This window comes from Miniopterus natalensis, chromosome 6 (assembly GCF_054644295.1).
Source record: "Miniopterus natalensis isolate mMinNat1 chromosome 6, mMinNat1.hap1, whole genome shotgun sequence".
NCBI lineage: Eukaryota > Metazoa > Chordata > Mammalia > Chiroptera > Miniopteridae > Miniopterus > Miniopterus natalensis.
The window spans coordinates 10,606,011-10,631,585 of NC_142086.1; the positions used below are offsets into that span (position 1 = coordinate 10,606,011).

At 44.2% G+C, this 25,575-nt stretch overlaps 1 protein-coding gene and 1 pseudogene across 1 annotated transcript in view; both read left to right on the forward strand.

Annotated features, from left to right (window-relative positions):
- Positions 1-25,575, forward strand: part of MED12L (mediator complex subunit 12L) — a 319,300-nt gene that overhangs the window by 14,631 nt on the left and 279,094 nt on the right. Inside the window, exon 3 of the mRNA XM_087818088.1 lies at positions 16,975-17,079. Within this exon, the coding sequence (XP_087674214.1) occupies positions 16,975-17,079 (105 nt within the window). The remainder of the gene's footprint in view (positions 1-16,974; positions 17,080-25,575) is intronic.
- LOC107540019 (ADP/ATP translocase 2 pseudogene) lies at positions 18,527-19,339 on the forward strand (annotated as a pseudogene).

Consider the following 25,575-nt stretch of genomic DNA (forward strand, 5'->3'; position numbering starts at 1 on the left):
TCAGACAAGAGGGTCGGGATACTTGGAGGCCTCATCAGAGGATGGAGGGTGTGAGGGCAGGATCTGAGTGAGTGGGGACATGCTGCCCCCTTTCGTAAGGAAAGGCTGGGAGGTGGGATGAGTGAGGCACAACAGATCAGGCCTGGAGTCCCGGCAGGCTGGGGCGCAGGGGGCGGTGACAACTCACGAGGTCCTGCTGTCAGATTTATCTCACTAGCTCATGTCTCATAAATCCAGTGGGGGGAGAGTGGAGTCCGGGGAGGCTGCGAGGGAGGCGGCTCTGGTAACCGAAGCATGAAGTAAAAAGAGCCGGACTGGTCAGGGCTTTAAATAGGACTGGAGAAGAGTGGGCAGCTGGTGACAAATTGGTCAAAGGGAAGGAAGAGAGGAGTGTGAAAAACACTCGGGCGTCTTGGACACTGCGCAGCTGGGATGGAGGTGCTGTGCCTGAGGACCTCAGAGTCACACGTTTTTGTGGGCTCTGTCTTTGGTGGTCTGACCAAGTGTCTGGAATTGCGGGATTGCTGAATTGGGAGAAACGTTTGGACTCCCCCTCCGCACTCCCCCTGGGACTTCGGGCGTGAACTGGTTTACTGAAGAGCTTTGACCAAAAGGGCCCGTGTGCCTTTGGTTTATACCTCTATCCATGCCCTCAGGACCTGGTGTCCGCCCCCCATGGGCTGCTTTGGTGGCGGTTCATCGCCAGAATTGCATGGAAGGCTGGCTAAGCTCCTGAAAATAAATAGGGTGAAAGCTGAGGGGTATTCCCAGAGGCTAATGTTCAGGCTATATTTTCGGAGGTGGACTCGGGGACATCTGTTTTCTTGGCTCAAAATTGTAGGTGTAGCCTCTCTGTTTTCGAGCAACTGACCTAAAACAAATGAACAAACTCTCCACCACCACCAACGAAAAAGAGATATGCCCAGTTTCTGTTCTTTCTCCCAAGCGGGCAGTAAGTGTTTGCGTTTTACCTGGTTTGTCCTGCACCGTGTCAGCCGCCTCACCAGGCAAGCTTTTCTCGTGCGGGAACGTGCAGTTCTCTTGGTGGAAGTCCCCGCAGCGTGCCTTCCTGCAGCCTGCGCCTGGTGTGGGGTCAGGGGTGGAGTTAGACGGGGTCAGAGGGTAACAGGCGGGACCAGGCTGGGGTGAGTGTGCGTCAGCTCCCTAGACAGTTAACTTCAGAGTGTTCTCCCTGCCTCAGATCACCCAGCGCAGCGGGAGGAAGATTCAGTACTAAGAGCAAAATGGGATTTACAGGAAGTTTACACTCGATGCGGTCACAGTGCAAGAGTTGTCCGGGCAGCCTTACCTGGGAGTTGGGGGGGTGGGAGGGTGTGCTCTGAGGAGAACACTGCCTTTTGAGACTGTCTTAAATAGAATTCTGGGCGAGTTAAAGTGCTGGACACCTCCAGTCCTCCTTCCTGCGTTATGATTATGCAAATCTAAGGTTCAAGTGTTTTCTCTGGCAGTTTTCCTGCAGCTTTTCTGAGAGCCACATCCAGGTGTTTGATAGTGAGGGTGGCTTGGGCTTGGATGTGATTTGAATATGAATTAATGGGATATAATAATTTAGGTAAGAGTGGAATAAATGCTAAGTATATTTAGATGTAATTTGAAGCCAAGTCTCTCCCACTTTAAAATGGAGAGGAGGGACTGGCTGTCTCCCCAGGCCACTGATGGGTGGGGTGGGGGAGGTTGTCATGGGGAATTGGGCCATCTGCGAGCTGTGTGTGTGTGTTTGCAGCATGTCTTCCTTGGTGGGCATTTCATCCAGTTCAGTGGCAAGTTACTGAGTAACCGGCCATGTGCGTGGTTTGGGCCTCTATGTGCTGGCCATACAAAAGATCCAATTACAATGACAACGAGGATCTCATTTTGTTAAGAACTTGGTGTGCGCCTCACAGGTGGTTTTCACTTTTTACAGTGGGCATGCGAAGGTGGAAGTATCTCTGCTTCACAGAGAAGACGACAGCGGGATTCCAGTGTAGGCTTGTTGGGACCACACTAACTCCTCAAAGGCCTTGATGCCTTAGAAGAGTACATTGGACCTACTGGGGGCCTGATTCTTACATGGCCCCTTAAGCATCTCACTTCTGCCCACGTCTCAGCCTTAGTTTCTCACCCTGTAAAATGGGCACTCATCCTGCCACGGCCATTTGGTTCTTATGAGGATGGGCTTGAATGTGCTGCGTCAAGGCCAGGGTACAGGTGTGTGAAGACAGGACGTGTTTTGTGTTGAGTTGTATACTTTTGGTTTCGCTGAGTCCCACTATTAGTGATTGATGGCCTGCAGGTGTGGTTTGGATGGGGGTGAATATTAATAGCCATGCAGATGAGGGTGGAAGTATGGAGCTGAGTTTAAGATGTAGCTTTGATGCAAATAGGGCCCTCGTGTTAGAGACGTTGAGGGGGGGAATGGGGAGGTGCTAGGTTGCCATTTAGGGGAGTCCTGTCACCCCTAAGTCAGTCTGGCCCATTCTCTGGGCCCTCTTCAGGAGGGCCCCCCTCCTTTTTTAAATTTCTCAAACCACTATTAAGTAACACCTAATTTAGAAGGGATGCAAACAAATTTCTCCCCTTTGCTGTGTTGCAGGGCTGGTATCTGCTTAAACAGGGCTGGGATGCTGCTTTTCTCAGTCACATACTCTGTAGATAGATGGTCCTTGCTGCATCCTGATTTTGAAGGGTGGTCTTGCCCTGAGGGGTAGAGCAGAGCTTCCCTTCCCGCCTCCCCTACCTGTATGTTTTCCTCTCCCAGGGCTGCCAAGACCAAACACCACAAACTGGATGACTGGATATACATCCAGTTCTGGAGGCTGGAAGTCCAATCCCAAGGCAGGGCCACACCTAGAAGGCTCTCGGGGAGGATCCTTCCTTGCCTCCCCCCCCCTCACCACCCCCCCAGCTTCTGTGGCCGGGCATTTCTTGGCTGTGGCAGAGTAACTCCAGCCTCTACCTGTCTTCTCTCTGGTCTGTTCTCTGACAAGGGCATCAGCCTTGTTGGATTAGGACCCAGCCCAGTTCACCGTAACCTCTTCTTAACTTCATGATGTCTGCAGACACCCTATTTCCAAATAAGGTCCTCTGCACAGGCACAGGGGTTAGGACTGACATATCCTTTTGGGGTACACATTTTAACCTACAGCACTGTGCCTGCAGGACCTATTTCTAGACTCTTCTCCATGTGTCCCGAGTTTGTCTGTTCACTGTACCTGGCTCAGGAGGTCCTGGGTCCCCACTTTTGTTCCCAGGAACTTCAAGCTACCAGCCATCTCCCTTTTCTACCGTTATCTTTAACTGCTTCCTTCACTGGGTTTTCTGGTGCCCTCAAAACAAGCACAAGATCCTCACATCTTAGATCTCTCTCTACCCTGTGACCCCATTGTCCCAGGTCTTCCCTCTCTCCATACTTTCCCAAAAGCATCCTGTGTACTCACTGTCTCCTTCACTACCCACTCCTTCCTCTGCTCCTTCCAGGCTGGCCTCTGCCCTTGTCGGTCCACTGAGACCCCTGGGAATGCAGGTGACAGCTGCATTCCCAGCAGCACTTGCTCCTGTGGCTCTCTCCCTTGGTGCGGAGCGAGACCTCCTGAGGTGCAGCAGTCCTGGCTTCCATCCCTCCTCCCTGGCTAGGCCATCTCAGTCTTCTTTGAAGGTGTTTCTTCTTCCACCTGGCCATTAACTCAATATTGGATTTTTGTGGGTCTTGTCCTGGGTGATCACCTGTACCCTGTCTTGAACTGTTACCATCTCAGATATATGGGGGACATTTTTGACAGCCTCCCTTTTTTTTTGATGTTTTTATTGATTTTAGAGAGAGGAAAGGGGGGGGGGAGAGAGAGAGAGAGAGAAACAGAAACATTGATTAGCTGCCTCCTGCACGCCCCCTACTGGGGATTGAGCCTGCAACCCACAGGGACCTCTTGGTGCACAGGACCACACAGCCAACTGAGCCACACCAGCCAGCGTACAACCTCACTCTTCGTCATTCCATCTAACACGTCAACAGAAGCCCTGTTGAGTAGCCCTCATAAATACCCCTTCATAGCCTCCCTTTTCTCCACTTCTCTCACCACCATCTTGACCCTCACTACCATCCTCTGATGTCCTGACTCTTATGAGAGCCTGGTGAATGGTCCCTATCCCCGTGCCCACAGCCTCCCGCATAGTCTGACCCTCCTCCAGTCAGTTGTTCACACTGCTGACGGAGTCAGGTTGGAGGATGCGATTTCTCTGCACAAAACACTTGACCATTCTTATCATGAAGACAGAGTCCTTCGCTTGGTCCACAGACCTGTGTAGTCTGTCCCCACCCACCGCTCAGTTTCATCTCATACCTGCCTGCCTTCTGCTCCGACGGGACAGCATTCTTTCCTTCATTCCCAGCCCTGTGGCCTTCACACATGCTCTTCCTGCCTCTCCTCCTCACTTGTTAGGGACACACATGCGTGCTTGTTAGCCTCCTGGCGAACTCACCCTTTTATCATTATGATCTTTGATATCTTGAAGCCTACCTTACCCATGTTAATATAACCACTCCGGCCCTCTTGTGTTCATTGTTTGCATTGTATTTATCTTTTTCCATCTATTGTCAACTTATCTGTCTTTATATTTAAAGTAACACCCCACAGTTGGGTTTTGCATTTTTATCCATTCTGACAATCCCTGTCTTTTACTGGGAATCTTAGTCCATTAACATTTAATTAGCCTTTAATATAATTATTGATATGGTTGGGTTTAGGTATATCACTTTGCTATTTGTGTTTTCATTTTATTACTTGTTGAAAGTATTTTAAAAAATAATTTTAATTTACCTCTTGATATTTTAGTTATACCTCTTCACACAGGCATTTTTTTAGTGATGGCTGTAGGAGTTACAATACACAACCCTAATTTTTCAGTCTCTCAGAGTTCATCATATTGTATCACTTTATGTAAGATGTTGACCTTACTCTTGTAAGGGTCCTCCTCCTAACTTAGTTAACTCTATTTCTGACTCAGTTCAGCTCAAAGGTCACTTCTTCAGGAAGTTCCTGTTTGACTCTCAGGCCACTGAAACCCTGTTATGTGCACTCCGAGCAGGAGGTGCTTTTCCGTGGGGTGCTTTTCAGACTTGCAGTTAGCTTGCTGTGAAAGCCCCAGCACTTGGTTATTTAAGTGCTTGTATGCTTAGTTATTTGTTGACTGAGTGAAGGGGAGCCCTGAGTTGTGGTTTAAGGAAGGCAGGAGATTTCATGGTAATGTACTCCAGGGGATGGGAATGGCATTATGTAAGGCTGAGAGGTTGAAAAGACAATGTATGTGGTAAAGAATACAATAGTCAAGTAGATTAAACGAGAGTTAAAATATAAAAATAAAAAGTAGCTCTAAGTTTTTGTAACAATAGCCACCATTTATAGCGCCCTTTATGGGCCAGGCACTGTGCTAAACTCTTTGTGTGCTTTATCTTATGTAATCTCAGCCCTGTGAGTTATTCTTGTCTCATTCAAACGAAGCATCGGAGGTACAGAGAGGTCAGTTCCCTTGTTTCCAATCACAGGTAAGGGCCTTGCATTCACGCTCAGAGCCTGTGATTCTACACTTAGTATGAAAGTGAGTGGAAGTGAAGCTTAGCTGTTCAAGGCATTGAGTGCCTGTCCTGGGTGATTGTATTTTGATCCAGGGTCTGAGTCAGGTGGAGAGAAGGCCCACAGATGTCAGTGAGGGTGTGTAGACTATTAGGCTAGATGCTTCTATCCTTTAGCCCCTTCCCAAAACAAGTAGTGGAAAGGCCTCTGAGGTTTTGAAAAGAGGAGAGAGGAAAAGAAAACCTGTTTCAGGAAGATTAATTTGGGGCCACCGGGCAGGATGGATTCAGGTGAAAGTCTGGACGGGGGAAGGACAGTGTGTGAGGAGCCGTGCCCAGGGCCTGCTGTGATGGTGGCCACAGTCTAGGGAGGTGGCTGTAACATTTTATAGGAAGGAATAAATGTATGACATGTTTTTTAATTTAACTTAAATTTTTAAATTTATTTCATAGAGATAAAGGCTGAGAGGAAGGGAGAGGGAGAGGGAGATAGAAACATCAGTGATGAGAGAGTCATTGATCAGCTGCCTTCTACACCCCCCTCCCCAATGGGAATTGAGCCAGAAACCCGGGCATGTGCCCTGACTGGGAATCAAACTATGACCTCCTGGTTCATAGGTTGATGCTCAACCGCTGAGCCACCCTGGTTGGGCTGAGACATGTTTTGAGAGAAGTATGGATGGAATTGGTTAATGATGAGGTGTGAGGAGAGAAAGATTATTCCCTTATCTTCTGGGTCATTTCTGTCTGCTAACTGTGTTGCCTGAAGACCATTAAATACATCCATGAGGGGGATTATCATAGCCTCATTTCTCAAATTGGGATCTGTAGACTTCCACAGGGATCTGAGAGAATGTTCTTTTCAGGGAAAGGCGGACAAGGCTAGGAAAAATAGTTACCAAGCTGTTCTTTAAAGTTTCATTTGTTTCAGAGTGGACATCAGCTTACACAGCCTGCTTGACTAGCACAGAGAGGGACATTTTTCTACTTCTGTGCATTGCCATCCCTGTGTACATTTCTGTTCAGTTCTGTTACTGAGTTCATTTGTTAGTGTGAGTAGGTGACTAAGAAAATTGAGTGTCTCTGCACATGCTCTGTGAGTCAGATGAGACGCCTGGAGGAGGTTAAGTGGGGGTGTGTGCACCTGTGTGTGTGTTTCTGTGCATTTCTTATCTGCTTTTTGGATGGTCATTGAAAATTGTGCTAAACTGCCTTTTTTCCCCCTTAAGTGAGAAAGAGCTCAACCAGTCTCCAAATTAGCATCAAAATGTTTTCACTTTCCTGAAGAAACGTTTTATTGAAATTAAAAGATTGCTTTGAAAGTGATCCAAAAAATAAGATTATTCTCTGAAGTTTGAGATAAATGCATGAGATTTATGGATGCATTTGGAGTTCACCCAAAGTATCGAAGTCCTGATTATGGTATCGGTATTAAATATGAAAACACACAGTGAACACTGGCCTTCCATATGGACATGGGCCAGTTTCTAGGCTTTTGTTTCTGTTTGTCTCTGGCATCTGTCTCTCTAGCATTGCTCTAAAGCTTGTTATTTTAGTTGAAACCAATGATAAGAGGTGTGAGAGTCCTTGTTTTTCCATGTTGAGGTTACGTTTGAACCAATGATGTTTTTGACCTGTTGAAATCCATATGCTGTTTGGTCTGGTGCACAGTTGTGATATATACGCTCAGTTGGCATTGTCTCTCGGCGAAGTAAAGTCAGGTACCTCATGTGTTATATATAATGTTCCCTCCATGCTATTAATGATGAACAAATACATTTAAAATTCTCCGAATTCATTGTTGTTCCCTCTCCCCAAGTTATTAAAAATACTTTCTGCCTGGCCGGGCATGGCTCAGTGGTTGAGCATAGACCTAGGATCCAGGAGATCGGGGTTCAATTCCCGGTCAGGGCACATGGCCTGGTTGCAGGTTCGATCCCCAGTCGGGGGCGTGCAGGAGGCAGCCCATCAGTGACTCTCTCATCATTGATGTTTCTATCTCTCTCTCTCCCCCCTCCTTTCCTCTTTCTGATATCAGTAAAGATATGTTTAAAAAAAAACACAAACCCAAAACTTTCTTTTACTCCCCATGTCATACAGTGGGAAATTTTAAACCTTTAACAAGGAATCCTTTTACTGGAAAAGATTTGGCACTGCTGATCTCGTGCCCAGAGCACACGGCTGGGAATGAGACCCTGATTAATAGCTGGGTGTGCCCTAAATTTTGGGTGTTTTAGTTGTCTCACCTTTGCAGATAGGCAAAGTAGCAGCTGCTGGTTCTATTTATTGTAAAATCATTGACTAGGTGTAGTGGAACAAGTTTAAATCTCTGTAAGGAGTGTTGTAAGAATTTTGGTGGTTATCATCTTTTATTTAGAAAAACCTTTGAAGAGGTTTGTTAAAAGATAAACTGGCCTGGCCGGGTATGGCTCAGCGGTTGAGCATCGACCTAGGATCCAGGAGCTTGTGGTTCAATTCTCGGTCAGGGCACGTGCCAGGTTTCGGGCTCGATCCCCAGTAGGGGGCGTGCAGGAGGCAGCCGATCAGTGACGACTCTCATCATTGATGTTTCAACTCTCTCTTTCCCTCTCCCTCTCTCTGAAATCAATAAAGATATATTAAAAAAAAAATAAAATAAACTGAAGTATATTAAAATTTTAGGAATTTATTTGAGCAAAAATTAAACTGGGCAGCACAAAACTAGAAGTGGTTAGAAGCACTCCATTGTTGGGAGCTGGGGAAGAATTTTTATAGAGAAAACGTGGAAGCAAAGTAAGGAAATGATTGATTGGAACTTAAACCCCAGTCGGCTATTTGTGATTGGCTATACTTAGGTTTGGCTTTTGCGGCATTAGAGCCACCTCAGGTGAATGGCCTCCTTGTTTAATTAATTACAATTTTTTTTTTTTAATTGATGAGAGAGAAGAGAGAGAATCCATTTGTTGTTCCACTCATTGATGCATTCACTGGTTGATTCTTGCATGCACCTGACCTGAGGATTGAACCAGCAACCTTGGCATATCGGGACAATGCTCCAACCAACCAATCCACCCAGCCAGGGCCTTCTTATTTAATTAATTTAACAATTCCCCTTTTGTTAAACCCCTTGTACCCGAGAGATTGACCAGAAATTTGGTATTAATGCCACTCTCAGAGTTAAATTGCTCTTTTCTCACCGTGAAACTCATAGGTTACAATGTCAGATTCATGGAAGAGTTGCTTTTGCTGTTTATCCTGTTTTTCATCTTGTTTCTGTTTCTCTTAAGTGCTGTGAGACCATCTGATGTGTTGTTGATGGCTGCAAACATGCATTTAAATCTGAGAGAACACAGCACACCAGGGAGGTTACAATGATGACTTTTAGGAGGATGGTACTTCTTAGCCAGGGCCCCATGAACCAAACCAGGTGTCAGATAAATCAGATATGTACCTGATGAGGCATCAACCTGTTTTAGCCACATAGCTTGTTATTTGTTTGTTTGTTTATTGCATTTCAGTAATACCAGAGGTATTGATTCAGGTACAGCAGGAGATATTTGCTATGGCACAGACTCCTTGTTCAGCCAACAAGTAATACAGAGCAATTCTATTATCTGAAACCAACTTAGCAAGCGAGCCTAGGAACTTTGTTGTCTTGCCATGGCCTTAGGAGTGGACTCAGCAGTGGTTGCCAGAGTTAAGTCTCTATAATCATGTTTGTACCAACTCCAAGCCACAGAGGAAGGGACTGTCCAAATGACGCCCATCTGGAGGGGTTAATATCTGCTGGTAAACTTCTTTTTGGTCAATAGTATAAATACAAGGGAATGGACCAATGGTGAGTTTTTGAGGTGTCATGAAGGGACACTGGAACAATAAATACAGCAAGAGCACATTGTCCTTTCTTCCTCCAGCTCTCAAGACTGAGTTGCCCAAGCACAGGGACCTTTACCAAACCTCCACATAAAAAGGAGTAGCTGGGAGGTGTACATAGAGTTCCCCTGTAAGTATTAGCATATCAATAAAATAATCCCATTGTTTTGGGGAAATTCAGTGTGTTAGCATCATTCAACCAAGACTCAAATATGGTATTATCACATATTGGAAGACTATCTAAATATATGGTCCTGACTGCAAGCCTACAAGTGACCTGATTTACGCCGCCTGTATCTTTTATGTACATATTCAGTGCATCTCGTTTTCCCATCCCAGGGTTGGGATAAATTGAGGTAAGGAAAGGAGGTATGTGGATTCAGTGTTTTAACTTTATAAAAGGGACCTGCAGAACAATTCAGGCATACAGTGGCATTTGGGATTCCAGTGAAATTGCTCATAGGGTGAACTAAGGGGCCCCTCCCTTCATGTACTCATGGTTATTTAGCTTGACCATCAGTAAATTCAGCAGTGAAGTTTCCTGCTGTTGGAGAACTCCTAATTAAGGTGTTGTCTTCCCAACCATTAACAGAGAGAAAAAGCAGATAGCAAATAGGCAAAAATGTAAAGTTTTTGTGTTGGAGGTGAAAGTCCTGATCCATGGTCTTGGGAGACCTGTTTACCTTGAGATGTCTGCTTCTGGGGAGACATCTCCCTGGCCAGTTTTAACTTCAGATCTCTGGCTGTGCAGTTTTATGAGTCTGGAGAGCCCTTTTCAGTTGGGAGAGATGGGCCCAAGGTTCAAATCTCTGAAGTTTGGCTGCCACCTGGGTAGTGAGGAGGACCTGGTATGGTCTCTTCCAACCAGGTTCCAGGTCAGTCTTTCTTAGGTGTCGTTTTCAGAAGACCTACTGTCTAGGTTCTGAGTTGTGGAAGTTTCAACTCTCTGTTGGAGGAAAGATCCCAGAGAGCTTCATTTACCTGGTGGAAATAAACCTTTACAATAAACCTATAGCTTTATTATAAAGCTATAATAAAGCTTTACAATATTGAGTCCTGTCAGAATTTATGAGTACAGGAAAAACATGTGGTTGTATGATCAAAGGCATAGGTCTTCCTGTTGCTATTTTGTAAGGTGTTAATTTATACTTCCCCATAGGCGTTGGTTTAATTGCCGTCAAAACCAGTGGTAGAACTTTTGGCCAGGGCAGCCGATTCACTTAGCTTAGCTAGTTTTAGTTTTGCCACCATTTGTCCCTTCAACTTTCCCAGATGACTGAGGATGGCAGGGACAATGGTAATACCAGTGTGTCAGCAGCACCTTATTTAATTATTTGTCCAGTAAAATGAGTTTTTCTATCACTAGAGATTTTCTGGGGACACCCTAATAAGGAAATATATTTTCTAAAAGTTTCTTAGCTATGTTTGTGGTGTCAGCCCATGGGAAGGCTTCAGTCCATCCTGACACATGTAAACAATGACAAGAACAATAATAACCCACGTGGGAGGCAGTCGGATGAAACCTGTTTGTAAGTGTTCAGATGGCCCAGTAGGTGGTGGGAATGCTGCACCTAATACCTTGATGTTCTTTTCCAGGGCTGCGGGTTTGCAGATCTGACATTGATTGTAAACCAATTTTGTGACCTTGGAGCAGTTCCTCCACCAATACTTTTTCATAATTTGGATCATTTTATCTGTGCCATGATGAGTTGCAGAATGCAGAGCTTTTAATAATGGCATCATTTTTCAGGATTTAGAAAGAACTGTCTGGGCCCTTAGTGAATCTGTGTTTAGTACAGGGCGGTGCAAATGTAGGTTTACAGTTCCTATGGAAAATAATACAGTAATTAATAAATAATAATACAAGAATAAACTCTGTTTCATGTACTCACAACTATAAACCTGCGTTTGCCCCACCCTGTATTAAATTTGTGACCCTTCTTGTTTCCAACATTGTTGCTCCAGCTTGGGTGCCTGAATTTGCTTTTCATTTAAATTATCATAAATAATTTTTTGGAATCAGTGTTACGGAGTTCGTTCAGGTTGCTTGTGGGAACAGCGTTAGTGCTGGCTGACGTAGCATGGAAGTCAGCATGAGCATTTCCCGGATCCTCAGGCCCTGTTTTTCTTGTGTGAACTTCAGTTTTAATAATTGCAATTTGGTTAGGCAGTGGAATGGCAGAGCAGTTCATTTACTGGAGGCCCATTTTCTGTTGGGGTTCTGCAGAAGTGAGGAACCCCAGTCAAAATAAATTTCTACAACATTCCAAAGCTACGGGCCACCCAAAGACATATCTGCTAGCGATACAAATGTTTACTGATTTTCCCTTGGATAGCTGACAAGCCCTCTCGGTGAGCAGATTTAAATTGGGGAAGGAGTCCCCTTTCCAGTCGTTCATACTGAGTTGCCACAGCATATCCTGCTTGATACTGTCCAGTCAGGATTTTCTGATAGTGTGTCCTGCAAGTCATTGTGAGGGGTCAGTAACGGTGACACAGAGTCTGCGTTTACGGTGATCTCATCCATCGTCGGCAAGGGTAGCAGGATTGGGCAGATGGCCGTGCTTATGATGGAGGTTAGAAGGTATCACGGGTAAGGAGGTTTACTGGAGGGTTCCTCCGAGCCCCATCAATGCTTATTATTAATTTTGGTAATCAGATGTTTAAAGCCTTCCCCCTATGGAAAACAATCTGGGTTAATAGGTGGAGGTCTGTGAGATGAGGGGCTCAGCAGGGGGCACTCTCTTTCCTGGTGCCCTGGTTACCAGTTTACAATTAAGGATGGCATTTCGGGCCCAGCATTTCTGAGTGGCGGACGTCTAGGTTCTGGCCTGAAATGTTGTAACTGCAGGGCAATACGTTTGTCGGCTTTTTGAATTTCATCTTGCTCCTGGGTTTTTTCAAAATGCTCAGCGAGAGCTGTTAATTCAGCAGGAGAGGCGTCTTCCCCAGTTCAGCCGGAGCCCAGGGTTGAAGAAGGAAGTCAGGGCGTTTAATGAAGAAAGCCCAGAATGCTTCACAAAAAGGGTTGCCAATCTTGCCTTCCTATTTTGTTGTTTGCCGTATTGAAATGGACCAGTCAGTCTTTTGAGGAAATAGCTCATGAGTACTTTAAAGTGTGCCCGGGGCAAATTTTCTGGTGTGTTTTGGGCCTTCCCTGGCAGAGCGGTGAGGCTATGGGTCTATTGTAGCACTCCTGGGAGCTTCCCATGGGCTTTAGCCAGCCATCATTGGTAGAGACCCGGGAGTCCTGGACTGTAAGTTCCTACTAAAATTCTAAATTCCTCATGGAATTTTTGAGGATTCTCTTTAGGATTTGGGAAATCTTCGATGGCCCTAGGTTCAGCCTTTGACCGTGGAGAAAGCATGGTTACATCTGGTGTTCCAGCTCAGCAGAGGGCCTCCCTTTAAAGGGCATTTCTTTAAACCTCTAGCTCATCTTCAGAGTGAAAAGACAGCTGAGTGAAGGTCTGAGAAGGGTCAGAATATTTTGAGAAAGGAGATAGAAGGAAGGCAGCCCGAGCAACCAGGTTCAAGTTTAGTCACTGTACACTTCCTTTTAGAGTCTCCATCAGCTCGTTGTTTAAGCTTCTATTTGCCTTTTGTAAAGACTCTTTTAAAGAGGCGTTTTTTGATTCATTTAGTTTCTTAGGAGCTTCTGCATAGCAATAAAAATTTGTCCTGTTGTTTTGGGGGAAATTTGACCCCTTTTTTTCCCTGGAGCATCTCATAAATGGATGAGTCTATCTAGGTTAAAAGTTCCCCACTTGGCCCAGATAATTCAAGGTTATCTTTGGTAAGGTTAACCCACTGGTTCAGAAAAACAGTTTCTCTGCCTGTAGTTTTTATACATATCGTTACTGGGCCCCACATGGAGGAGCCCCAGATTGTTCGGAGTAAGAGGAATCCTTTTTGTCTTTTCCCTCCTGTGACTCGAGGTCGCCCACTGGACCCAGTCCCGCCTCAGTTAAGTTGGACCCAGTCCAACCTCAGAACCAGGCTGGGTTCTAAGTTGGACCCAGTCCAGTTTCTGTTAAGTTGGCTGACTCAGACCCAGTCTGAAGAAAGAAATGCTTTCTTTATCTTCAGATAAATTCGGAGAGCTCTTTTAAATGCAAACATTTTGATACCTGCTCACTCCAGACGCAGGGAGAAGGCTTAGTGGGCTCAGCGGGCAGCCTTATTTGGCTGCTCCTTGCTCCTGGGGGTTGTTGGGGGTCTCCTTTGGGTCCCATATCTGACATCAGAACAGTTGAAAGATAAACTGAAGCATATTAAAATTTTAGGAATTTATTTGAGCAAAACTCGATTCAAATTGGGCAGCACAAACTGGAAATGGTTAGAAGTGCTCCATCGTTGGCAGCTGGGGAAAAACCTTTATAGAGAAAAGACAGAAGCCAAGCAGGGAAATGATGGATTGTCTGTGGTTTAAGCCCTTGTTGGCTCTTTATGATAGGCTGTGCTTAGGTTTTGCTGTCCTAGCCTTGAGGCATTTAGAGGCTTAGATTGGTTTGCTTATGTAGGTGCCACAGCGTTAACACAACCTCCTTGTTGAATTAATTTACCAATACAGATGACATTACAGACCCCAGAGTCATGGGGTAGTGATTCAGGATATGCTAATTATGTTAAGTATTCAAACAGGTTATCATTTGCTTATTTATTCTTTTTTTAAAAAAATATTATCTTTATTGATTTCAGAGAGAGGAAGGGAGAGGAGGAGAGAGAGAGAGAAACATCAATGATGAGAGACTCATTGATCGGCAGCCTAGCCCGCAACCCGGGCATGTGCCCTGACCGGGAATCGAACCCCGATCTCCTGGATCCTAGGTCGATGCTCAACCGCTGAGCCACGCCCAGCCGGGCGCTTATTTATTCTTTTAACAGCTACTTATTGAATGCCTCTGTGTGCTTCGTGCTGTGTGCCAGGCACAGCTCTATGTGCTTGACATGCATCTGTGGACAAAATAAAGATCCTTGGTCTCATGGACCTTACCTTCCGGTAGGGAAAACAGACAGTACACGTGGTAAGAAAATTCCATGGTGTGTTAGGTGATGAGTGCTGTGTATTCTTGGAAGATTAGGAGTAGGGTGAAGGGAGTAGGATGAGGGGTTCCTGTTTTAAATGGGGTCATCCAAATTTCTCATTGAGAATGTGAAATTTGAGCAAAGACTTAGGTGGTTGTGGAATTGCCCACGTGGATACCATGAGAAAGAGCAGTCCAGGCAGAGGGAACAGACAGTGCAGTGGCCCTGAGGCTTGAGAACATCCAGCCTGCATACTGGAGGAGCTGCAGCGAGAGCCAAGACCGTGTGGCTGCTGTAGAGTGGGCGCAGGGGAGTGTGGTTAGGAATGATGTCAGGTGATAGGGGCCAGGCCACACAGGGACTGGTAGGCTATCATAGGACTTTTGCTTATACTCTGAGTTGGGGAGTTAAGCCAGGTTTTGAGCAGGAGTGTTTTAAGAATCCTGTGGCTGCTGTGTTGAAAACGGCCTTCAGGGTGCAAGGGTGGAAGCAAGGCAGAGGCCAGGTTGGAGCCAAGTTCGGAGCTACTGCAACGTCCAAGCACAAGATGCTGGCGGTCTTGACCTCTGGTGGTAATGAGTCATGGTCAGATCCTGGATGTATTTTTGTTCTACTTAGGATACCAGATTAAAAAGTCTCAGAATTCAAGGCTCCTGATAGCACCTGGGCGAATCCTCAGTTGAGCAAAGCCTGATGTGGTTGACAGGTGTATAACCATGGCTCCATGCTCTTTTCCTTCTGGGGATGTGTGTTTGCATGTGTGCATGTGTGTGCACGCATGCAGGGCATGCCTTCGAGGCCAGTGCTCAGCAGTCACATACGACAAGCAGCTAACTGAGCTGGTGTGTGTTTAGAATAGAAAGTTAAGCAGCACTAAATGAAACTAACTGGCCCTAAAAGCCTCACACATTTCCTCTTGATTAAGCCAGAACATATTTTTAGTAAAAACATGTGCTGTTACTCAATTAATGTTTCTTGTAATACTCTGATGGTAAAGAAAGAGAGAGATTCAGTTTTCCCATTCCTGTCCTGGTCTCATTTGTGCCCCTTCATCCTTAGGCTCTGTGAGTACAGAAATTTCGTCATGTGGTGTTGCCCTAGATTTTCAAATAATTAATTTGAAAGTGTGGCAGCCAGTTTGAGATGCCTTCTGATATGTGTGCAGTTCATTTTCTGTGCAGATCGTCGCGTCAGTCATCCTCTGTGCTTGGAGGAGACTTGATTGCCATAGAGCTAACTTTCTGTAGCGGGTGTTTTGAAAGCTCACCCAGGTATTAGGCAGAGCTCTCACAGTTAAGTTACATGGCTCTCAGCCCAGGGGGCCCTTACACGTCATGGACTATTCTGTTCTAAGGCTTCCTGCCTAATCACAGTGGTGATTTTGGTCAGTTGATTTTTTTTTTTTTTTTCTCATTTCACACTTCCAGCAAGTCCTTATGAGGAATAAGTGTGTATTCTCATTCTTGTCCTGTGGACACCACTATCCCAACGGCTATGAGACCATTTCTCGGCTTGGAGCGAGGGGAGCAGAAAGTAGCTTCATTTACTCAAGCCTTTCCCTTTTATGTTTTCACATCTGTGCCTTAGCAACTCTGACCTGGCTTGTAACGCGGGGATCAGGGCAGGGCAAGGTTTTTGTTTTTGCAGCCTGGGCTATTTTTGATGTGTATGACCTTGGGAAGAGAAGTTCCTGTATCTGTCCAGGCAGAGGTCTTTTTAAGGAGACTTTGAGTGGTAGCTCTGTATTTTTAGACCACATTTTCATGTGGCATTTATACTTTGGGGCATGGGGTCGGGGACAGTTCTCTCCCTAGTCCAGGATTGGACGGCCGTATTCCAGGGTGGGCACTGTCCGCTTACTGCACTAGCTCAGTGAGCCTCTCTTCTCACCGGTAATGGGCATGAAGACGCACACCCGCCACCCGTCTGCCGCAGATCAAGTGAGCGCAGGGATATGGCGGGACTGTGCAAGCTCCAGACGTCCCTTTAGTCGCAGGTCGTTGTGCCGTGTGGTTATCACAGAGCTTGTGCCTGGGAACCTTTCATTCTGTCTAACTTGCTATGGGGTCTTGGGTACATTGAGGGCGCCAGTTTTCTTGAATATAAAATAGGGGTGCACATAGGGGCTGGCAAGGAAGGAAGGGTCAAACTGGGCCCTCTAGAAGCAATTCTAGTTGAAAAATTCTGTGATTTTATGTGTGTGTGTGTGTGGGGGAGATTTTTGTCCACCGTCCCCCAACTTGTTAGTTTAAAATTTTCGAAGTTACAGAAAAGTAGAAAGGACAGTGTAACGAACACCCCTGTATCCTACAGCAGAAGTCGACGGTTGTCAGCATTTTGCCACATTGGCTTTATCTCTCTACACATTTATACGTGGTGTTTAAATTTCGGTTTTTGCTTTTTTTTTAGTGTGCGTTCAGCTGCTCTCTTCTACAGAGTATAGCGAAGTTAGTCGTTAGGCTGTGGTGTGAGGGGTTACGTTTGAGCTTTTGCTTCCTTCTCATTGATCAATACCTTTTCTTGAACAGGATGAGCTTACCGCTGTGAATGTAAAGCAAGGCTTCAGCAATCAGCCGGCCTTTACTGGAGACGAACACGGCTCAGCCAGAAATATCGTAATTAACCCAGCCAAGGTATGCTAATTGTGTGTGTCCCAAAGCTCCTGGGAAAGGGGTGTGTGTGTGTGAGACACCCTTGGTGGTTAATCCTGATAAATTACTGTTGTTTAGACCACAGTCCACATTCAGATTCCCCCAAATGCCCTGGAAGCTGTCCTGTCCTAGGATCCAGTGGGGTTGTCCTGTCTCTGTAGCCTCTCCTGACCTCATGCAGCACCACTCTGCAGCTTCCCTCGTTTCGTTCCTCATTTTGTTTTTGTTTTTTTGAGGGGCTTTTAGGAATGCCATTTTAGAAGAGTAGTCCGGTCATTTGTTTTTTTTTCCAATCCTCACCCGATGATATTTTTCCCATTGCTTTTCAGAGAGTGTGGAAGGGGGAGAGAGAGAGAGAAAGAGAGAGGGAGGAGCATCGATGTGAGAGAGACATCGATTGATTGCCTCCCACACGAACCCCGATCTGGGCTGGGGATCGAGCCTGCAACCGAGGTAACGTGCCCTCGGCTGGAATCCAACCTGGGTCCCTTCAGTCCGCCGGCCGACGCTCTAACCACTGAGCCCACCTCCTAGGGCCAGTCATTTGTCTTAGATTCTAGTCTTTTATTCTAGATTTGCCCCGTTGTTTTCTCATGACAGGATTCAGGTCGAATGCGTTTGGCAGGAAGCATGCAATCACTTAGGGTGGAGACTGCATCTCTTTCCATTGTGACAGAAGCACTTTTCCCTGTAGTAACCTCTGTACGGTGATACTCTGAGACCACACGAATGTCCTGTTCTGCAATAGAATTTCATCCTGTGATTTTGCATCAATTGATGATTCCTGCTGAATGATTTATTTTGCTGGTGGATGTAAAATGCTGGTTTTCTAGCTATTAGTTCTCATACATTTATTACTTGGCACTCATTTGTAAAGGACATTGCATTTAGTAGTACCCGCTTTTAACCCCAGGACTCTCTTTAAAATCTGATGTAGTATTTCCATTTTTCTTTTTGATGCTCAAGTTGTTTTTCATCTGGCCAGTGGGGGTGGGGTGCCTTTAGCCTGGCTCGTGGTCCTTTTCTTTGAGCACTTCCTCACTTTTTGCACAATAACGTATTCCAGGTTCATATCCTTCCCCTGTCCCAGCTCAGATCTGGATGCTTGGCCCAGTCTTGCTACTAGAGTATCGTGACTTCTAGGCCCTTTCAGTGGACAGAGATGGGAAACATGGTTAGATTTCTTCTCCCCTCCCCTCCCCATTCTAACTCAGCACCACAGGGTTTTTTCTTTTTCTTGTTTCATCTTTGTATCTCCTTCTCCCAGAGTGAGAACCCTGCATCTTATTTATTCATTTACCCTATCTTGCAATACACATAAAAAAGTTTCAGAATAAACGATGTCAATGTCTCCAACAACAGAACTACTGTGTAAAAATTTAAATTTTTCTACAATACTTTGGTCCTTGTACTAACTTTCATTAAGAGTATGCAGTCAGCTAGAGCCCGAGCCCCAGCTGGTTACAAGCCCAGTCCCACAGTTGCCTGCCTCTTCTTTCCTATCAACGTGACAGATGCTGCTGTGCCCTTCGCCACAGACTTCTGGCAGGTGGAGAGGCTCTGGCCATCTCCAAGACTGCGGCGGCACCCATGGAGCGGGTGGAGCTGCTGCTGCAGGTGCAGCATGTCAGCAAGCAAATTCCCGCAGATAAGCAATGCCAGGGCATTATAGACTGCATGGGTCACATCCCCAAGGAGCAGGGAGCTCCGTCCTCCTGGCTGGTAACCAGACCCTTCCCCACCCAGGCTCACAACTTTGCCTTCAAAGATAAATGCAGGCTACTTTGCAGGGAAATTGGCATCAGGTGGTGCAGCTGGGGCCACCCCCTTACGTTCTGTGTGTCCTCTTGATTTTGCCCATGCTGTCTAGCAGCTGATGTGGGCAAAGCTGGAGCTGAGAGGGAATTCAAAGGCCTAAGTTACAGCCTGGTTAAGATCTCCAAATCCGACAGGATCGAGGGCCAGTACAGAGGCTTCAGTGTGTCTGTGCAGGGCATTGTCATCCACCGAGCTGCCTGCTTCGGCATCTATGCCGCTGCAAAGGGAATGCTCCCAGATCTCCAGAACACCCATGTCTCCGCAGCTGGTACCGTGTGGGTGACTTCCTATCCATCTGACACTGTGTGTGCTGCATGGCAATACAGCCAGGGCGCAAAGGAACTGATATGTACACAGGGTGCTTGGCTGCTGGAGGAAGAGCGCTTGTGCCGAAGGCGGCAAAGCTTTTCTCAGGGGTGCATGATCCATGTCCTCAGACGATGGCTGGCGCTTTGCTCTTGTCTTGTGTGATGAAATCAGGAAGTTCACATAAATTATTTATTACCCCCCACCCCCTGTGAACCCGCATGTTGTACTATGTAACATATCTTGGGCATTCTTTATAGACAGCTGGCTGGCTATTTATCAGTGGCAACTATTTACTGGTTGAAAGCGGGAAGCTGTAATATTCATCTGACCAGTTTTCTCAAAGTCATTTCCATGATGATGGTGGGACTCAGTTATATTTTTTATTTCAGTCACTCCTGATAAACAACAAATTCAAAGAAATAAAAACTATCTGAAAAAAGTATCCAGTCAGAATGTTGTGTTAAAAATGTTCTTGAATTAAATTTTTTTTTGTGGCTATGTTAATACTTAGTTATATAGATAGAATTATTTGTTTCTGTTTGTATCCCTTTAAGGTTTGGTTTTAAAGAAATTTTTGAGTTATTTCTGTTTTTCAGGTATTAGAATACTTTTATTAAATTGAAACCATCATACATACAAATAAAAAGAATGAAACATATGGACAAATTTCTATGCTTTTTCCCTCTTCCCTAGAGATATCCATTGTTAAAGGTTTGTATATCATTCAGATCTGTTTTTATGTGTGCACATGAACACACAAACACGTATGTAATTGACAGTTTGCTAAATTATCAACTGAAATGTTGTTTAAATGATGTGAAACAAAATAGAAACATTTTCTACAGATGATTCTACCAAACACATTGTTTTTAGTTTTGTCTTTTTCCAACCTTGACACTTATTAACACTAACATATGTGTTAGTGTTATATATGTTGTAATGTATGTTGTAACTTGTGTTCTACCTTTTTATTGTGGTAAAATATACATAACATGAAATATACTATTTCAACATTTTAAAGTATACAGTTCTTTGGCATTAAGTACATTCACAATGTTGTGCAACTATCAGCACCATCCATCTCTAAAACTTTTTCATCTTCCCAAACATAAACTTTTAAAAGATGAAACATTTTTCATATGTACTTTTCCTTGAGGCTGAAAAGTATTCATATTAATATGATTAATGGATAGATAACATTTCATTATTTATGTACTATAATGGACCAAAAGTGCTAGAATATAACAATTAGCTGTTGCCAATCTCTTATGATGATTAATTAAGAGGCTATAGTCACAGTTGAACATATAGCTTTTGTTCTTTAGTCTAAATTCCTAGAATATTGCTTCCCTAGAAGGTGTATTAGTCTTCTAGCACTGCCATAACAAAATACCACAGACTGGGTGGCTTAAATTTGATTTTGTGAGTTCACTATTTTCTCACAGTTCCAGAGGCTGGAAGTCCAACATCAAGGTGCCATCAGGTCTGGTTTCTCCTGAGGCCTTTCTCCTTGGTGTACATACACTGCCCTCTTGCTATGTCTTCACATAGTTCTGTCACTGTGTGCGTGCATTTCTGGTGTTTCTTCCCCTTATAGTGACACCAGTCCTATTGGATTAGGGTGCCAGCCTTTTGACCTCAATTAACCTTATTTACCTCTTTAAAGGGCCTATCTGCAAACACTGTCAGGGAGTGCACAATTCAGTTCATAACAGAGAATATGAATGTTTTCTGTCTCTTTATTTGAACTGCCAAATAGTTCTCAGTTGTATCAAATTTTATGTCAATTTAAATAACAATGAATAGAAATATCACCTATCAAAACTTCTGCTGCTATCACCCTTCCTGTGAAATTTACTCAAGAAATCAAACCTTCTGAGGGGAATTTGATCTTATAAATATTAAATCCATGAACTATAGTGTGTAGCCCCTAAAGTCTTCTCATTTTCTTATTGAATAATTTCTTTGAAAAATAGTTTTGGATGGATGGAAACAAGTTTTAAATTAAGCCTTTTCTCTCATACCTTGTTTGAGAGAGTGCAATTGGTGTAAACCTAATGGAGGACAGTTTAGCAATACTGATTAAAATTAAAGAATCATAAAGTCTCGATTCTGGAAATCTATCTGAAAGCTATATAGCTGTATATGTGTGACATAATAAAAGGGAAGGCTGTTCATGTTAAGGTGATTTGTAGCAGCAAAAGTTTGGAACAAATACTCTAAGTGTCCATTAACACATGCTTGATTAAATAGAATGTGGGGTTGTGAGAAAGATAGTGGTGGACTGCGTGGAAGCTACACTGACACTCCCGGGACCAAACTGGAATTACAACTAAAATAGAAAAAAACCATCCTGAATAATCAACTGCAACTGCAGACGAGCTGGAGAGCACCCTCATAACCAAGGAGGAAAAGTGGAGACCACATAGAGACTGGTAGGAAATGCAGAGGTGTGAGAGGGGTGGCTGGGCTCCCACAGGCAGCAGCTGAAGGTCTGGAGGGATATCTCAACTCTTTGGGGTTCCCATGGAGAACTCCGGGGCCTAAACCCCAAGCTGGATTCCCCAGCTCAGAGCACTAGAACTGAGAAAGGTGCCCACAAAACATCTGGCTGTGAAAAGAAGCTGGGTTTCTGCCTGCCAGGGAGAAATGGTTGGAAATGCAGGCACCCTCTTAAAGAGCCAATGCACAAAGTTTCAAGTGTAGCCATTCACCTTGGGCTCCAGCAGAGGGAGGGTAGAGTGGACTGGAGCTGTGTGAGGAGAATCTAGGGTTGTGGGCTCTGGAGGTAGAGCTCAGAGGGTACCCCTCTGGGTTCCTGTGCTGAGTCTTTCTCCCAAACTGCAGAGGACATCTTTCACAGGTAGACATTTATCTTCCAAGCAATTTTTGCCTGAGTGGGAAGCAATTGCCCCACCCTGCTGGGAAACCTCTTGCCCTACCCTGTGGAATTTCTACAGCCTGAGGCTCATTAAAAGAATCAGAGTAATCAGCCTGCAGGCAGAGGCAGACCTCAGAGTGCTTTGAGTCTTTGCCTGATCTGCTTCTGGACCAAAAGCAGACTTTGGTGTGCATCTTGGTCCTGTCCAAATGCACCCAGCCTTGGGAGAGGAGACCTCAAGCCCTGGGTTGTTGATAGCTCCAAACAGGGTACTCAAGGCCAGTCACAAACAACGTCTGACATTGGCCAGCACCAGAGACCATCTATAAAGACTGAGAGTCCTAGCAGGCCTACCTAATACATAGAAACAAACCCAAATAGGCAGCCGAAATGGGGAGACAAACAAGCCCCAAATGAAAGAACAAAAGAAATCTTCAGAAAAAGAGCTAAATGAAATGGAGATAAGCAATCTATCAGATACAGAGTTCAGAATACTGATTGTAAGGAGGCTCAACAGCATGAAAAAAGATATGGAAACTATGAAGGAAATTAAGAACGACATAGCAGAAATAAAGAATACATTGGAAGGAATAAACAGCAGATTAGAGGAAGCTGAGGATCAGATCAGTGAATTAGAAGACAAGGTAGAAAAAAATCACTCAACCAGAGATCCAAAAAGAAAAAAATTAAAAAACAGGAGGACAGTCTAAGGGAGCTGTGAGACGACATGAAACGTAACGATATTCGCACCATAGGAATGCCAGAGGAAGTCGAAAGTAACCAAGGTTTAGAAAACCTGTTTGAAGAAATAATGGCAGAAAACTTCCCTAAACTGGTCAAGGAAAAAGTCACACAAGTTCAGGAGGCACAGAGAGTCCCCAGCAAGAAGAACCCAAAGGGGCCCACGCCCAGACACATTATAATAATTAAAATGCCAAGAATTCAAGACAAAGAATATTAAAAGAGCAAGAGAAAAGCAATCTGTTACCTACAAAGGAGCTCCCATAAGGCTGTCAGATGACTTCTCATCAGAAACTCTACAGGCCAGAAGGGAATCGCATGAAGTGTTCAAGGTAATGCAAAACAAGGATCTGAAACCAAGATTATCTAGCCAGGCTATCATTCAAAATAGATGGTGAAATAAAGACCTGTCCAGACAAAAAAAGGTTAAAGGAGTTTATCACCACCAAACCAGCATTGCAGGAAATGTCAAAGGGACTGCTGTAATAATAAGTAGAGAAACATAGGCATAAAGAATTAAAATGGCAGTAAATAAGGACATATCAATAACAACCTTAAGGACTTTAAGGGAGAGAGCAACAGCAATACAGTCATAATTGTGGACATTAACACCCCACTGACTTCACTGGATAGATCTTCCAGACAATAACTCAACACAGAAACAATGACTCTAAATGACACACTACATCAGGTGGATTTAATTGATATTTACAGATCATTTCACCCCAAAGCTGCGGAATATACATTCCTCTCAAGTGCACATGGGTCATGCTCAAAGATAGACAAGATATTAGGACACAAAACCAGTCTCTACAACTTCAAGAAGATTGAAATCATATCATGCATCTCAGATCAGAAGGGCATGAAATTAGAAATCAGCTACAGTAAAAACACTCAAAAACATCCAAACACATGGAGGCTCAATAACATGTTATTAAACAATGAGTGGGTTACCAATAAGATCAAGAAAGAAAGAAAAAACTTCCTGGAAACAAATGAAAATGAACATGAACATACAACAACCCCAAATCTATGAGACACAGCAAAAGTAGTCCTAGGAGGGAAACTCATAGCACTACAGGCAAGAAAAATTTTTAGTAAACTTTCTAACCCTTCAACTTAAAGAATTAGAAAGCTCCCCTGTGAAGCCATCCCGACCAGGGCTTTTGTTTGCTGGGAGGTTTTTTTTTTATTGCTGCTTTGATTTCATCGGTTGTCATTGGCCTATTCAGGTTTTCTGATTCTTCCTGATTCGGTTTTACATGATCTCACTCATATGTGGAATCTAATAAAACAGACTGAGGAACAAAATAGATCCAGAGACATGGAAGCATGGAACAGACTGATGAGTCTCAGTGGGAAGGCGGGGGTGGGGGAGTGGGTGGGGAGAGATTAATCAAAGAACTTCTATGCATATATGCATAACCCGTGGACACAGACAATAGTGTGGGGAAGACCTGGTGTGGTGGTGGGGGGATGCAGGATGGAGGGGATGGGGGGGAGGGGGATATCTATAATACTTTCAACAATAAAGGTAAATTTAAAAAAATTGTGGCACATCCACACAGTGCATTATCAGTGTCTGCAAACATGGATTGGGGAAGCTGTCCCTGTGCAGACATGGAAGCTCTCAGACACTTATTGATTGTGCAGAAGGAGGTGTACATATGTGAAAGAGAAAATAACATGTTTATTTGTGTGTGTTCACATGAAGAAACAGAAGCTAGTCAAAGTTAGTGACTTGGAGATAGGCATTGGGACTTGGGAATGAGGCTCTTTATCGTTCTTGATTTCAGAACAATGTGAATATATTGCTGTTTCAATAAAATGTGTGATTATGATTTGATTTTTTCCCCCCAAGTCCTAATGTACATTGTATTCTGTCTTGTTGTTTTGGAAATTTTGACTTTGTTTATAGTGTGCGGTGGGTCACTAGGTTCGTTAGGTAGTAACACACATACAGTCACCATGTTCCATTGCTGTTAAGTACAGAGGAGACAGTATAATTATAACACGGGTTTCTCAGACTAGTTTTTTTTAAAAAAACTTATGCCTTGGTTTATGATGATTAAAATGCTCATACATAATTGCAAATAAGAGACCTTTAAAATGTAAAGCAGTCTGCAGAGGTAGGTGTTTTCTGCCCATGGTTCAAAGACCAACCATTGATTGAGAAATTTAAAATTAAACAATTTGGCCGGTGTGGCTAAGTTGGCTGAGTGTCCGAAGGCCATCTGGGTGCTTGCAGGAGGCCGCCTATCGATGTTTTTCTCTCCCACTCTCTCACCATCTCCCTTCCTCTCTCTCTCAAATCAACAAAAACATTAAAAAATAAACAACTTGTTATTGTTAGCTGTTTGTTTTCAAACAACTGGTTTTTGCTACACTTCTGCATTTTATTCTGTTCGGCAATTATGCAAATATTTGCTTAAAAAAACCACTGAGGTGGTTTTTTTAAAAAAGTAAAGCTTATACCTTTCCCCCCTAGTTACTCTAGTTTTTATTTCCATTTTACATAAACACACCAAAAACAGACTTCCTTTTATTGTACATTAATCACAAGGATCAAAGAATTAAAATTCACATTAAAAAAATCGTGCAGTCCCAGCTCTTCGCCCTGGTAGAGGAACTTGGCTAATTGCTTACACCTGTTTCAAGCTGTAGACTAATTGTTTGACTCATGAGCATTAACTAAGACAGTGATTCTTACTTTGCTTCATCAGAGTAGG